The 14862-nt window shown below is 35.7% G+C and overlaps 1 protein-coding gene across 3 annotated transcripts; it reads right to left on the reverse strand.

The window, feature by feature from the left end:
* Window positions 1–1173: 1173 nt before the first annotated feature.
* LOC123523377 (uncharacterized) lies at window positions 1174–6355 on the reverse strand. Of its 3 annotated transcripts, none has more exons than XM_045301059.2 (2): window positions 6204–6355; window positions 1174–3152 (listed from the first exon to the last, which is right to left on the reverse strand). In XM_045301059.2, the coding sequence occupies exon 2, from the start codon at window positions 3042–3044 to the stop codon at window positions 1863–1865; it is 1182 nt and encodes a 393-aa protein (XP_045156994.2). In that variant the 5' UTR covers window positions 3045–3152; window positions 6204–6355; the 3' UTR covers window positions 1174–1862. The 3 variants fall into 3 exon arrangements, with proteins under 3 accessions (XP_045156994.2, XP_045156995.2, XP_045156993.2); XM_045301060.2 differs by lacking the exon at window positions 6204–6355 and adding an exon at window positions 4599–4710; XM_045301058.2 differs by lacking the exon at window positions 6204–6355 and adding an exon at window positions 3296–3449.
* Window positions 6356–14862: the final 8507 nt, after the last annotated feature.

Here is a 14862-nt window from a genome sequence, read left to right on the forward strand (position 1 = left end):
AGTCCTACCAAAATTGTGTGGTAAGCTGCTCGCAACATTTCCTAAGGAATTTTCACCAAACTTTCTCCGACTTTACTCCGAATTTAAAAGTCGTTGATAATGTTTTCATGATTTTGCGGTGATTGCATGGCTTACAGTCATTCGTTACTTTTACATAGTGCATATATATAAAGAATGCAATATCTCACCTAATATTTTATAGACATTCTACCTGGGTGTTTAAATACACCTGAAGATGGATATAAACACGTAAATACGTTTATTCCAAACTGCTTTCACGCAGTCTTTTATTTTCTCTTTCCATAAACCTTTGCCGACAGAATGTCTGTGAAAAGTTTCTTACATACTTTTGGGTATCTACAGAAATGTGGCGGATAAGAATGAAAATCGAAATGGCTTGTAATACCCTATTCATGATAGTTGTTTCAACTAAAACTGCACTCGTTGGTATGTTTGCAAAGGTATTAGTTTTGTTTGCTTGTATCTTCCTTGAGGAATCATTGAAGCTTTGATAACGAATGATTATATAGAAATCTATAACTCGCACGTTGTCAACCACTTGCCCTCACGTATCACTTTTGTCACAATAAAAGATTATTTTTAATCATGGTTTACAGTATATTAATGTGTTTTCTACTTGGCCCATATTCATCGAGGCAAGTTGTCACAACCGTATCAAAAACTGACAGAGCTATCAAAGTTTCCCGATAAAAAAAAAACAAAGAAAACTTTGATAGATCTATCAAAGTTTTCCATCAAAAACTGAAAAAATACTTCGAAATCGTTGGTAGAGCTATTGAAGTTTCCCATCAAAAACTGTAAGAGGACTTTGCTAGAGCTCTCAAAGTTTTCCTCCAATAACTCCCCCACCATCCCGGCAAAAAAAGCATTAACAAAGTATTAGTACATTCTTGACTTACTAGAGAAGTGTTACGTATACTAGTATATGTTAACGTGTGCGTGAATTAAAAGCGCAATATCCTTTAAGTTAGTAACTTTGATTTGATTTAATCTAGTATGTACAAATTAGTTTGCACAGTTATGTCTAAAATTCCAAAAAGAAACGACTATATTAGGCGTTTAAGGAAGAATACATATATTCTTTATCATATGTATACCCTAAATATTCTTAGGAAATGAATCTTGTATGGAATAGAAATGGCACAAACACTATAGAAGAGAATATTTTATCACAGACAAATATATCACAGATAAATAGTTTAAAAAATAATTTAAAAAGCGTATTGTTTTCATTTATCAGCGTATTTCTGTAAAAAACGGGGTCGTTTCCCCTTTTCACACAGCTCCCCACCCCACCTATTTCCTTACCCATTCCCCATTGTATATCTTTTCATATAATTGACATGTATTTGTTGATGGGTATTTCAAACAACCAGTCTGCTTTATATATTCACTAAAGTTTTTATTGGATGTTGGCCTAATTTGCAATTTATGTCACTGGTTGTAGTTGCTGTGCTTCCAGAAACAAATTATTTTTTAACCGAATTCAGTCATAAAAAAACCCAGTTTATTTCCTCGAAAACGGCTGTTTTCAATATTTACACAAACCTTGCACTGGCAGAATTATTTAGCAAACACACGCTGCCACAATATATCTCCTTTGCCGTTATTTTGGGTTTTGTGGAACCGTTGCAGATTTTGTCCCACAAGCACTTCAATATTTCTGTCATATCAGACTTATTCTGCATTCTAATTCTCAAAACTATTAGACAAATTATGAACTATCCGCAGTCAAAAGCTAAGTTATTATGTAAAATCCATAAATCTATTGCATTTACTGAACCTGTATTTAAGCTAAAACGTGTACGTCACCAAAGGAACATCTTTTGAATTTGACGGATTTACAGACATTTATCAATCCATGCTTGACATTTTAGGTCAGTGTCTTCTTGGGATATCTCCAAGGACTGGAGAACGTCAGTGAATGTCTTTGGTGGTCGTTGTTTGAATGGGTCGTTGTGGAACCGGATTCTTGGTCGTTTCGGACGTTCAGAACGAGAATTGCGTCCTTTAGAACGCGAACTGTGTTCCATACGCGGCGTAATCCGCGGACTTAGCATTGGGGGACTTTTGGAAGCACGTCTAGAACTGTCTATGATATTAACTACTTGAGTATCGTGAAAGTCTTTTCCGTCGTCTGCTAAAGTCACGGAAGAATCAGAAGTACCTGGGATTTCCTCTTCACTTGAGCCCAACAACGTTCTTGGCGATTTCTTATTTGGATGCAAGATTCTGTCGATTCTCTCTAACATCATAAATGTTTTTTCTCGTTCTATGTTTTCTAGATCAAAAGTTTCTTGCTTAATATTTTTGTGATATTTTTCAATTTCCGGCAATGGTTCCAGTGGTTTAATTATTCGAATGGTTCCGTTTCTTGACCGGAAGTTCGTGACAGTACGTTGATGGCGTTGGCGCTCGTGAGCTGCAACGCGGCTCATTGGCATCGATTTCCGCGGTATTGGTTTCACCACGATTTTTCTGTTATCTCTGTACTGAAACGGCATTTCCCGCGGCCTCATATCATCCGCGGTGAGTTTTGTTTGGTCCTCCAAAGGGGAATAACTGGTTCCCCATGGATTAAAATTAGGATCAACAGTTTCCCGCGGCGTTTCATTCAAAGAATCCATAGCAGACGGCTTATGTTGGATAATTCTGGAAATATGTGACGGTAAACTCATTTGACTATTCGAAATTCCAGCATACCCAGTCACAGTGCTTGCGGTACCTGACATCATTGAAATACTCTGACGTGGTGTTGACGTCATATTGAACATCTGACTACGACGTGCATCCGATTCCGGTTCACTTAAAACGGAAGTCGTTATTTTTGGGAGGAAAGACATCTTTCGCGGAACAGCTGGGAACGTTGGAACGTTCGTTTTCCATTGCGCTTCGGCTATGTTATCAAGCTTTTTATAGTAGTCAGTCCCTCGTTTGACGTCAGCAAGCCTCTTGTTTCTCGCGCCCTCGCTTTGGAAAAATAGCGGGGACTCGTGCCCGGTAGGACTTTCAGCGAGCATCATAAAGTTACCTCCAAAGCTGCAGCAATACAGTGGTATAGTCTGTCATCTTTTATTACACAGCCGTTGACAATATCCCTTTTCTCGAAAATAAGTTCATCTGATATTCAACTGCAATTGAAAATGAAAAAGAACTTAATGATAAAAAACAAAATTAACAGTTCCCTCAAAACCGCACTACAGTATAATCTGTTAAAATGAAGTTCGCATAAATTGAAGATTTACAAACTTGAAGATACAAAGAGCGCTGATACCTTATGAAAATATTTATCCGTCATATTTGCCGAAATTTAAACTTTTGGCTTTCAAGCGCAAAGAGAACTACAAATCAACAATTTAACACTTGAACCTGTGAGACATAATATCCTATTGTCCTTAAAACTGGCAACGTATATTTTGAATAATCAACCACTATTTTTATCCGATTGAATATTGTGTGAAGAAATATAATACAGAAGCTATCGCCATCTAGCCATCAAAATGGGGTATTGAAATTTATCTTAGCGGAATAAGTATGAAATGTAGATCAAAGTATTGTTTAAAGATGTATATAACCCACGCGTCATTGTACATTATGTGAGTAAAATAGATTGGTGGCATTTTGGTTTATTAAGAAGTATTCTAAGAGTTCCTACGAGACCCCTATTCATATATTTAATTTTTACAAACGGAATGTAATTTCTTAAATAGTTTGTGCTTTTAAAGAATCATGAACTATTTAGACCACGTTTTATTGAATTTCCATACATCCGAATGCAAAAAAAAATAAAAATATTAGCATTGAGAGTAAGTATGGAATACAGATTAATCTTTTTTACAAAGGGAAGTGGCCATTTAATATTCATAACTACTCAGATCGTGTTAAACAATACATGTTCATCTGAGCCGTGCCATGAGAAAACCAACATAGTGGGTATGCGACCAGCATGGATCCAGACCAGCCTGCGCATCCGCGCAGTCTGGTCAGGATCCATGCTGTTCGCTTTTAAAGCCTATTGGAATTGGAGAAACTATCAGCGAACAGCATGGATCCTGACCAGACTGCGCGGATGCGCAGGCTGGTCTGGATCCATGCTGGTCGCATACCCACTATGTTGGTTTTCCCATGGCACGGCTTATATATGAAAACTTGAAAAAATTATATTACAAATATAACAGCGAATACAACAAGTATACGATACTCGTGGATATATTCAATACACATAGACATTCAGACTGAAATTTTAAGGTCGCTGACTTCAAATCCCCTGCCCCTCACCGATGTGGGTTCGAGCCTTAGTCTGGGCGTTGAATTCTTCATGTAAGGAAGCCATCCAGCTGGCTTACGGAAGGTCGGTGGTTCTACCCAGGTGCCCGCTCGAGATGAAATAATGCACAGAGGTGCACCTGGGGTCTTCCTCCACCATTAAAGGTGGAAAGTCGACATATGACCTATAATTGTGTTAAACCCAACAAAAAAAATCAGACTGAAATTAAGCTTGTTAAAGACATGACCTGTCATAAACACTATAATCAAGTTCGAAAATACGATGTAGTAGCTAAAATGTTTATTCTTACCTTTATTCATTAAAACCCCAAATTTCTTCATAAATTAACAGTTTTTAACTATACATCACTTTTTATGCTTCATTTCTCAAAGTAAAACTTCAGTTTTTTATTTCATCGAATTAAAAATGTACTCATGTATCATATCCCTGTCATACAAAGTTTATCTGTAATCAATTAAGAATTTTTATGGTTTTACACTGACTGCTTATTTACTTTTACTTTTGAAAAGCTTAAATAAATCGCCCTTTAATATTTGAGATGCTACCGTTTTTATGGAGGCTTAATATCATAAGCCGTTTACAACACGTGAAATCGATATAACCGAGTACTCATTTATTTGAAAAATTCTTGATTAAAGTAGGGACGATATTTTAAAGAAATACGCCGCGTGTACCCGTATTCTTGTTGAAAACTACAGTCGGGATTATTTCAAATTTACACCTAGATTTTATATAATAACATTGATTTTACCTCTGTATATTTCGATTTACAACTGTAAAACAGTTCGAATTATGCAAATGAGATACAGCTGTAAAAAAAAAACTCATAGCTGTAAAAATGAAAAATCACAGCTGTTTTATCTGTAGAAATGTTACAGGTGCTTAAAAAGATGGCATTATTTTAAGAGACGAGAGCATGGGTACAACATTTTTAGGATGAATTGTAATTCTCTAGGAAGGGTAGCAGTTACTACGAATATGGCAAAATATATTATTTCGTCAGTAAAGAACAATATGAAATATGATTGCAAAATTCAAGAGTAGGATATAAGTATACATAGAACAGATCCTAGTTTTTTACAGACAGATTTGCGTTAAAGTTTTCGTAAATTAGAAATACTTTTGTTAAAGAAAACAATCCAAAAGTAGATCCAAAAGGTTCTAGAAAGTATTTAGTCATAGAAAGCACATCCACAAACCCGGTAAAAATTGAAAAACTCTCTACCGCGTGAATCACGCAGTAAAATTACTAGTCTAGCTTTCTCCCAAACTATTGACTTTATGGTTTAAGAAAAAACACTTACAGAATAGCATTTATCTGTAAGCATTCCCCTTTAAAAATAAATACTATCTAACTTGTAAACATATATCTTGAAAGGACGATGTGTGTATTTAAGTGGTCGTCAGATCGTTATTCAAAGTTTTGAAAAGTATTGATAATAATTCTGATTAGAATACATGGAATAATGTTGTCACAAAACCTTATTTAAGGGTTTTGTTTTCTGTATTGACCTATTAAGATGGGAGGATCCAAGCGTACAATCGTCTTTTTTTTTATATCAGTGGCAAAACTTTTATATAATAAAATTATTTCACAAAATACCCCCTGAACACATTATGCCTCCCTCCATAAATTCTAATGCTTACAAATTAATGCAATCTGAAAAATAGTGAAAGTATGTACAACTGTATTCAACTTATTATATCTTTTGAAAAATACATATTACAAAGCTCTTTCAAATTCTTTAATAATATGTGTTTACCAAAATACTGTCCCCTCTGCCTCTAAAACATGCATGCTTGTTAAAAAGAAATTCTGCATGCAAACGGACTGTACAATTCCAACTAAACCATTCGACATAATATGAAAAAAAACAAAAAAAAAACTACTCACACCAGTTGTTTCAGTAACAAGTCACAATCCGTTATAGCATTAAACTGTCTTTTAGTGCCTGTAAACCTAATCGATAGTAACCCAGTATATCAGAAGCCGGTATAATGCTAGGTGTTGATGTTTCATTTAAAACTGTTTGCTACCTTGTTGACTTTATCAAAACAACGGGGGTTAGTTTAGACAAACGATAAAGGTCAATATCCCAGTTTGATTAATCATAGACTATTTAAGCATTGCATAATTTGATATGGCACGATATCGTGAAATATAATGCAGAAATGTGATCTTACCCTGTGATATATTTATTAATCATACCAAGTTGTCAACTGAACTTAAATCATACTTTAGAACTGATGTTAAAAGCGATTTTGAGAAATTTTGTCACATAGGGTTTGTAGTCTTCGCTTCAGAATAACATTCTTTCATTTTCACTGGCGACTGTTTTAGAATGTTGCACGTTTAACTTCAAACGCACGATATGATGCTTGTTCAAGTTTCTTTGTTTTACGGCGATTACAGAATTGGTCAATAAAATCAGTGGTGTAGTAATGATATACGTGTCACGGCATTCACCGCCCCAATGGATATTTGAAGAACGGTATACCAGAGTATTCTATGTTGTGTTTGTGTTACCAACCAGTTTTCTACTTAGGTCTAGCTCATATCTCTTCAGATTCGCTCGCTATCTATGTTGAACCTTACTAAGATCAACTGTCCAAAAACAATCAATATTTGAGCCGTGCCATGAGAAAACCAACATAGTGGGTTTGCGACCAGTATGGATCCAGACCAGCCTGCGCATCCGCGCAGTCTGGTCAGGCTCCATGCTGTTCGCTTTTAAATCCTATTGGAATTGGAGAAACTGTTAGCGAACAGCATGGAGCCTGACCAGACTGCGCGGATGCGCAGGCTGGTCTGGATCCATGCTGGTCGCAAAGCCACTATGTTGGTTTTCTCATGGCGCGGCTCATTTCTTGAAAAGTTAATTCCTCTTAATTACATTTTATATAAGTATAAAAATTAATACACAGTGTGTAAATATACCACGGTCTGCCTCAACAACCATGCAAAGAGGGGTGACTTTCTATAATGCGACTTCATTTAAAATGTGACATATTGAAAATATGACAATTTTAGTGCCAGTGAGATGCCTGTAGGCCTAACTATAGTAAAGGGACCAGCGTGGGAGCCATCTGGTCGTGTAATGGCGGACAGATTTTTGAACTCTAATTTTTCACTTGGCATGGCCACAGAGGTCTAAATTAAAGCTGGTTTCTGTTTAAATTTCATTTTGGATGTATTTTTGACATTTTGGTAGGAAAAAATGGGAGAGGAGGTTGTATTTGGTAAAGTGAAACTCAGTTTTAGTATGAGTAGTACTTCCAGGTCACAGCATGCATTTGGTGTGATTTTCAGTAAGCATCATTCGATATACTGACAACTCATGACTCCTACTTTTTCTCATTTTTATATCAGTTTTATCATAATTCTTTAAAATGGGGTAAGGATTTGTTCTCTGAAATGGGTCTAGCTATGTTTGGCAGCTCTTAAAAGAAGTCAGTTTTATATAAAATGTATAGGGATTATTATTTACCGGTTTGTGACCTGTAACAGCAGTGAAACAATGTTTCCAAATTGATAAATACTCTGGAAAATCTATATATCTATAGAACAATGACATCTCCGCTCGCTTCTCTATCTGCCTGATACGAAATCAAAGTAATCTGCATTGCGATAGAGACTGTTAAGAAGTAATGGTGACGTATATTGTATCTCTCTCTATATATATATAGTCGCCACCTGAAACCCTCCAGAAGTCTGTAAGTAATTTAAGCATGTGCGTGAGCATAATGCAAGATACAGAAGAGGCTCTCATTCCAGAAACTTCCCTGGTCAGGTATAAAGAACCCATACACGGGACTCTATCTCGATGCTAGCAGTTTTTAACTGGAGGAGCGGGTGATCGAACTCGCGATCCCTGGTTTCGATGTGCATTTAATTTTTCACTTGGCATGGCCACAGAGGTCTAAATTAAAGCTAGTTTCTGTTCAAATTTCATTTTGGATGTATTTTTGACATTTTGGTAGGAAAAAATGGGAGAGGAGGTTGTATTTGGTAAAGTGAAACTCAGTTTTAGTATGAGTAGTACTTCCAGGTCACAGCAATGCGATTTTGGTGTGATTTTACAGTAAGCATCACTCTCAGAATATACATGACAACTCATGACTCCTACTTTTTTCTTCATTTTATATCAGTTTTATCATAATTCTTTAAAATGGGGTAAGGATATGTTCTCTGAAATGGGTCTAGCTATGTTTGGCAGCTCTTAAAAGAAGTCAGTTTTATATAAAATATATAGGGATTATTATTTACCGGTTTGTGACCTGTAACAGCAGTGAAACAATGTTTCCAAATTGATAAATACTCTGGAAAATCTATATATCTATAGAACAATGACATCTCCGCTCGCTTCTCTATCTGCCTGATACGAAATCAAAGTAATCTGCATTGCGATAGAGACTGTTAAGAAGTAATGGTGACGTATATTGTATCTCTCTCTATATATATATAGTCGCCACCTGAAACCCTCCAGAAGTCTGTAAGTAATTTAAGCATGTGCGTGAGCATAATGCAAGATACAGAAGAGGCTCTCATTCCAGAAACTTCCCTGGTCAGGTATAAAGAACCCATACACGGGACTCTTTATCTCGATGCTAGCAGTTTTTAACTGGAGGAGCGGGTGATCGAACTCGCGATCCCTGGTTTCGATGTGCATTTAATAGTCTAATGTATGCTTCGTTTGGATTGAGTTAATTATATACTAGTATTAGTGTAAAAATGTTCTTGTTCATTTAATAGTGTGTACGAGTTGGTCGAGATCATAAAACACCTTTCTATAGAGTGGATCACGGCCTCAGATTCGATCTCTGGCTACTTACATGGCGGTGTGTCCTTAGGCAAGTCATGCATCGAGAATGCCCAGCTGTAAATGGGTTCAGCAACTGGCTTGAATTAAGGTATTTCTGTTGTTTAGTAAAGAAATAATTGATCTCATTCAGTGATTTGTCGTTGGATAGAATCATTGTTTGGGGTTCAGATGCGAAATAATTATATCACGAGGGCGCAGATATGATATTACACATCTGAATGGTCACCAAAGATTTTATTGAAAGGCAAATCAATGTTTGAGATATATTATTTTGATTCTAACACTTTATCAAGCATTGTTTTCTACATTTTTAAAGTTATTCGCCAGATATTTACCTGCCTTGCGTGGTATTCTTTTCCAGCGCACCCGGCTATGACGTTTGACGCTATATGACGTTAAAATTGCATAATAGCACAAAGTTCCAGTCTTCTTTGCTTACAAGGTGGCCAACACCCTTACTTTTATCAAACACTTCGCCCAACTGCGTGTGCACGTTCTCTACACAGTTAGCCCACAACTTTGAAGCACTTGGGCGAAGTGGTTGAGAAAAGTATTCGGAGAACTGATGGCTGACGTTTTCTCTGTGTGTACAGTGTCGAAAAGTCACGTGAGTTGGTCACCATGGTTTAATAGGGAAATAAACCGGGCTGTGATAGAATCGTTGTCGTTAAATTCAACGTAATGACTGGTATGAATATGCTCAAACTATGAAGTCACGGTGCGATATACCTTTTGCGTTTTTATTATGTTGTTTTCTGCTTTAAAAAAAAAGAAATGTACATAACATATATGCTTCTTATATCGCTATAAAGACAACAACGCTTTTTGCAGTTTTAAAAACTTAAAATAAATGAGATATCTTAAATTTAAGCAGTAGACTTAGTGATATTCCATGATATTCCGATGCGGCATGCTTATTGTGTTTTTTTTCTGTTTGATTTTTGCTTCTTATTTCCTACTTTTAACAATTTGCGTTTTTGCTATTTGCTCCTTTCCTCCTTTTGTGCTGTTCGTTTTCTATGTTTTTATTTCTGCGTTTTCTTTTTTTATATTTTTAGTTCTTGTCTGCCTATAGCTATATAGAAGCTTAAATGTAAAACATTGAGCACATGTAATGTTAGTTTTGGATCTTACTGTACAAACTGCTGCAACCGCACCACCGGGGTTCCACACCAGTCACTTGTTTATATATTTTCTCTTTGTTATCTCTGTTTTACATATTTTTCTCGATAAATAGTTCATTGCCTAACGTTAATGTATTTAAGAAACAATATATTCGAAACAGAGATTTGTCGTTGATAAAATCATTGTCTAGAGTTCATGTAGTCTAGAGTTCATGTAGTCCAGAGTTCATGTAGTCTATGTAGTCTAGAGTTCATGTACGAAGGAATTACATTTGGTGATATAATACATTTTTAGCTCGACTATACGAAGTATAAGGAGAGCTATCCTACTTGCCCCGGCGTCGGCGTCGGCGTCTTTCCGCGTCCCCACCTTGGTTAAAGTTTTGGTGCACTTTCTCTTTTTTCAACTTATCTCTGTAATTACTTGATGGATTTGATTCAAACTTGAAATACTTATTCCTCATCATCTTCCACATCATCTGACATAAGGGCCATAACTCTGGCACCAATATTGCATGAATTATCCCCCCTTATCACATAGATTTTCAGGTTAAAGTTTTGATGCACTTTCACTCTATCTCTGTTATTACTGAATGGATTTGATTCAAATTTAAAATAGTTGTTCAACATCATCACCCACATCATATGACACAAGGTGCATAACTCTGGCACCATTTTTTCATGAATTATTCCCCCTTTTTACTTAGAATTTCAGGTTAAAGTTTTGGTGCACTTTCACACTACCTCTGTTATCATTGAATGGATTTGATTCAAACTTAAAATAGTTGTTCAGCATCATCACCCACATCATATGACACAAGATGCATAACTCTGGCACAATATTTCATGAATTATTCCCCTTTTTACTTAGAATTTCAGGTTAAAGTTTTATGCACTTTCACTCTATCTCTGTTATTACTGAATGGATCTGATTCAAACTTAAACAATTGTTCAACATCATTACCCTTATCATACGACACAAGGTGCATAACTCTGGGACAAATTTTTCATGAATTATTTCCCCTTTTTACTTAGAATTTTAGGTTAAAGTTTTGATGCACTTTCACTCTGTCTCTGTTATTATTGAATGGATTTGATTCAAACTGAAAGTAGTTGTTCAACATCATCACCCACACCATATGGTGCAAGGTGCATAACTCTGGCACCAATTTTTCATTAATTATTCCCTCTTTTTACTTAGAATTTTAGGTTAAAGTTTTGATGCTCTTTCACTCTGTCTCTGTTATTACTGAATGGATTTGATTCAAACTTAAAATAGTTATTCAACATCATCACCCACACCATATGACACAAGGTGCATAACTCTGGCACCAATATTTAATGAATTATTTCTCTTACTTATATAGTGTTTTGATACATTTTATCTTTACCTCTCTTACTACTTTAAGTTGATATTTTTGACATAGACTCAGGCTATTGTGCAATATCTTCATCCACAATTGGAGTCATTAAACACTCCAGTGACAACTCTAGTTTCCTCAGATGTACCCAGTTTCACTATCCAGCATCAAAATAGTCGAGCGCGCTGTCTCCTGTGACAGCTCTTGTTGTAATACTAATGTGATGTGACGTACAAAAAGTGAAGCGTTGCATAATAACACAGGTTTTACAGTTTTCTTTTTTTTAATGGGAAAACAATCTATCTGTTGATTCTGCTTAACTCTCCTTTCCGGTATTAAGTACTAGCAGCTGCCCGTCATTGCGAGAAAAAGGTAAAAGATATTTGATAAGAGTTAAGAGTTGTCAAAAGTGATAGAAGTTAAACGACGACAGCACGTCATAAGGTTAATTAAAAGATTTTTAAAAAATACACTGCTTCAGCTATCTAGGGATTGTGGTAGGAGTGCAGAGCCTGCTTGCATCTATCAAGATCAGGTTGGAAAACAGTATATGAACATGATGAAGGCTGTTCCATATTACTTCCGTATAAGGAAAAAAAGATGAAAAAATGGCAGAGGTATGGACTTGTCTATATGATAAGGGATGAGTATGGCGAGTCATTCTCATTGGGTGCTCAATGTCTGACGGCAGTCGGATTTCAACTAAATGATTGACAATTTTGTAAAAAGTAATTAGTCTTGTCTCAGTTCCTCTATCTTCTAAGGTCTGCCGCCAAAGTTCTTTTCATATAGAGCTTACTCTGTCCTGATATAATAATTATTTACCAAGGTACTCATACGTTTAGACATTTCAGTTCAATGCTATACATGTTAATGCAGGCCAACAGATGAATTCATCCTCACTTACAGAACACAGGCGTTGCTGACCATCGTGAGATGATGAGAAAACCCACACAGAGATTTGTAAATAGATACATTTATGTTTAATTCAGAGTGTCATCGAAAGACAGCCTGGTATTTTAATCGGCCCGTGATAGCACTGATACACGCAAGGATTGCCTGGGTTCCTGACCAGTACACCTCTAGTTAGGTGGGAAACACTGAAAAGCGTTTCTGAAAATTCCCGAGTAGCTGCCGGGGATCGAACCCCCGACCTCAGGATTGGAAGGCCAGTGTGCAAACTGCAAGTAATAATTATTTTCAACCAAGCGGACGGCTCTACGTTTGACTATTTCAAGTTTGTCAATGCTATACTGGGTGTAAGGGGGCCAGACAGATGAAGTGTATTCCGACTGCGATCTTACAAGAGTATTATAGGCTAGTTGCTTGATCTTCTCATTTTTCGTGATGATGTTACTGCGAAGAAAACCAAGAGTTTTGTTAGATGTTAGATGTTATACTATTTATATGTTTATTCCAGGAGAGGTCATCAGAAATGTCAAAGCCTATGTATTTTGCATCCGGCCTGAACTGTTTCTTATATTATGTCCATGAAGTATACAGTAAACAACTTTATTTTTTTCCTTATTTCTAGAAATGTTTAATACAGTACAATTACTTGAGATGAACTCCATTTTCCACATTTCTTCCCATTTTCCAGCCTTATTAGGTCTTCAAAACTTGGTTATCTTGAGGGCTACGAATAGTAAGGTAAACAGCAGTGTCATCAGCAAGTAAACGAACTTGGGATTTGAGAGTTTCGGGGAAGTCAGTCATATATAGTAGAAATAGCAAAGGCCTATGTACGGACACCTGTGGTACTCCAGATGTAATACTTAGTAGTTACTTCAGTTGATTTTTCACCTCCAAGAATAACTCCTACAAGAAAAAAAAAATCCGTAAGAAAGTATAGTGTTGTTGATGCCATGCTATGATATGTATAAGGAAATGTGTAAGAGCGACGAACCATGGACGTGCCATAGCTGCACAAACTTCCACTTTATTGACTCTTGTTTGATCTGTCAATTTCATCGGAATGTGATGAAAATATGTCAACATTCCATACAAAAACTGTATCTACCAATATACAAAAACTGAGATCACCATTACTACGGAATAACATTAAAGAATACATAATCTCAGAAAAAAATAAAAAATTTATAATTGCTCATCTAAATAGTAAAACAGTTTTTGCAGACGTTATAGTGTGCTTGAAAGCTCATTTGCTGCCACACTTTACCAAACTCTCATTCAATGAAATTTTTGGAAATATCTTAGACAATAATAACATATTTATTGTCAGTTTCTAAGATTGTGATTTGATAAAAGCTTATAGAATGCTTACAAGACCTTTATCATACGATAAAACTGCGTCTAAAGAATATCAGAATCTTGCAACAAATTTTCTGTTCAAATTTAACTAGAATGTAATCAAAACAATTAAAATTCAATTTCTAAGTACTTTAGCAAAATTAAAAGAAGAAGTTACCACAGTGACTCTGAATTACTGCAGTACCTTCGTTCTTTTTGAAAGGTTATATTTCAATGATATTTTTATTTTTTCAGATGACTTTATAATTGCAGATGAAAGGTCTTTTTTCTATTCGCTGAATTTCTATGACTGAAGTATGTATTAGAGCAAAAATAAGTTCTTCGAATGGTTTGATTTTAATTGTGATGCAGAAACCCTGATAATTCAGGCAGTATGTCAGTAGTAGAAACAATCTTCAAAGAATCCTCTGTAATATTATGTGGACCAATATAAATGTGAAATGGTTGTAAACGTGCTTAGGAGTAAGGATACTTGCATATCAATGAATGTTTTTAATTACAATAGGTAACATATACAGCTAGGCAATTTATTTATACCTGAAAAGAAATTTGGCAGAGAGTTTATGAGTAAATGAGACCGTCAAACCATTTTCAAACTTTAATAACTCTCGAAGTCTTCAATTTCTGCAAGATATGTGGCAAGTTGTAAGCTGCTTCTAGATATGAACACAATTTAGCATAAATGGTAAAAAACAGCAGGAATTGACTTAATGGATTTGGTCTATGATAATGAACGTAACTCTTCAAGCTTATACACAATATCTTTTCAATATATATGTAAATAACACAAAGTGGAAAAATACAGTAGGTGACCACCCCCAGTCATGAGTGAACAATTGCTATAGAGACTTTTAAATTATTGAATGATATTTCTCCCCCAGTTTTGTCCAACCTGATTCAAAAAAGACATTCTAAATACAACTTTAGATATTCAAATATTTTACAGATACCCCAAGTGAACACTACAAAATTTG

This window comes from Mercenaria mercenaria, chromosome 3, assembly GCF_021730395.1.
Source record: "Mercenaria mercenaria strain notata chromosome 3, MADL_Memer_1, whole genome shotgun sequence".
In the NCBI taxonomy this organism is placed as follows: Eukaryota; Metazoa; Mollusca; class Bivalvia; order Venerida; family Veneridae; genus Mercenaria; species Mercenaria mercenaria.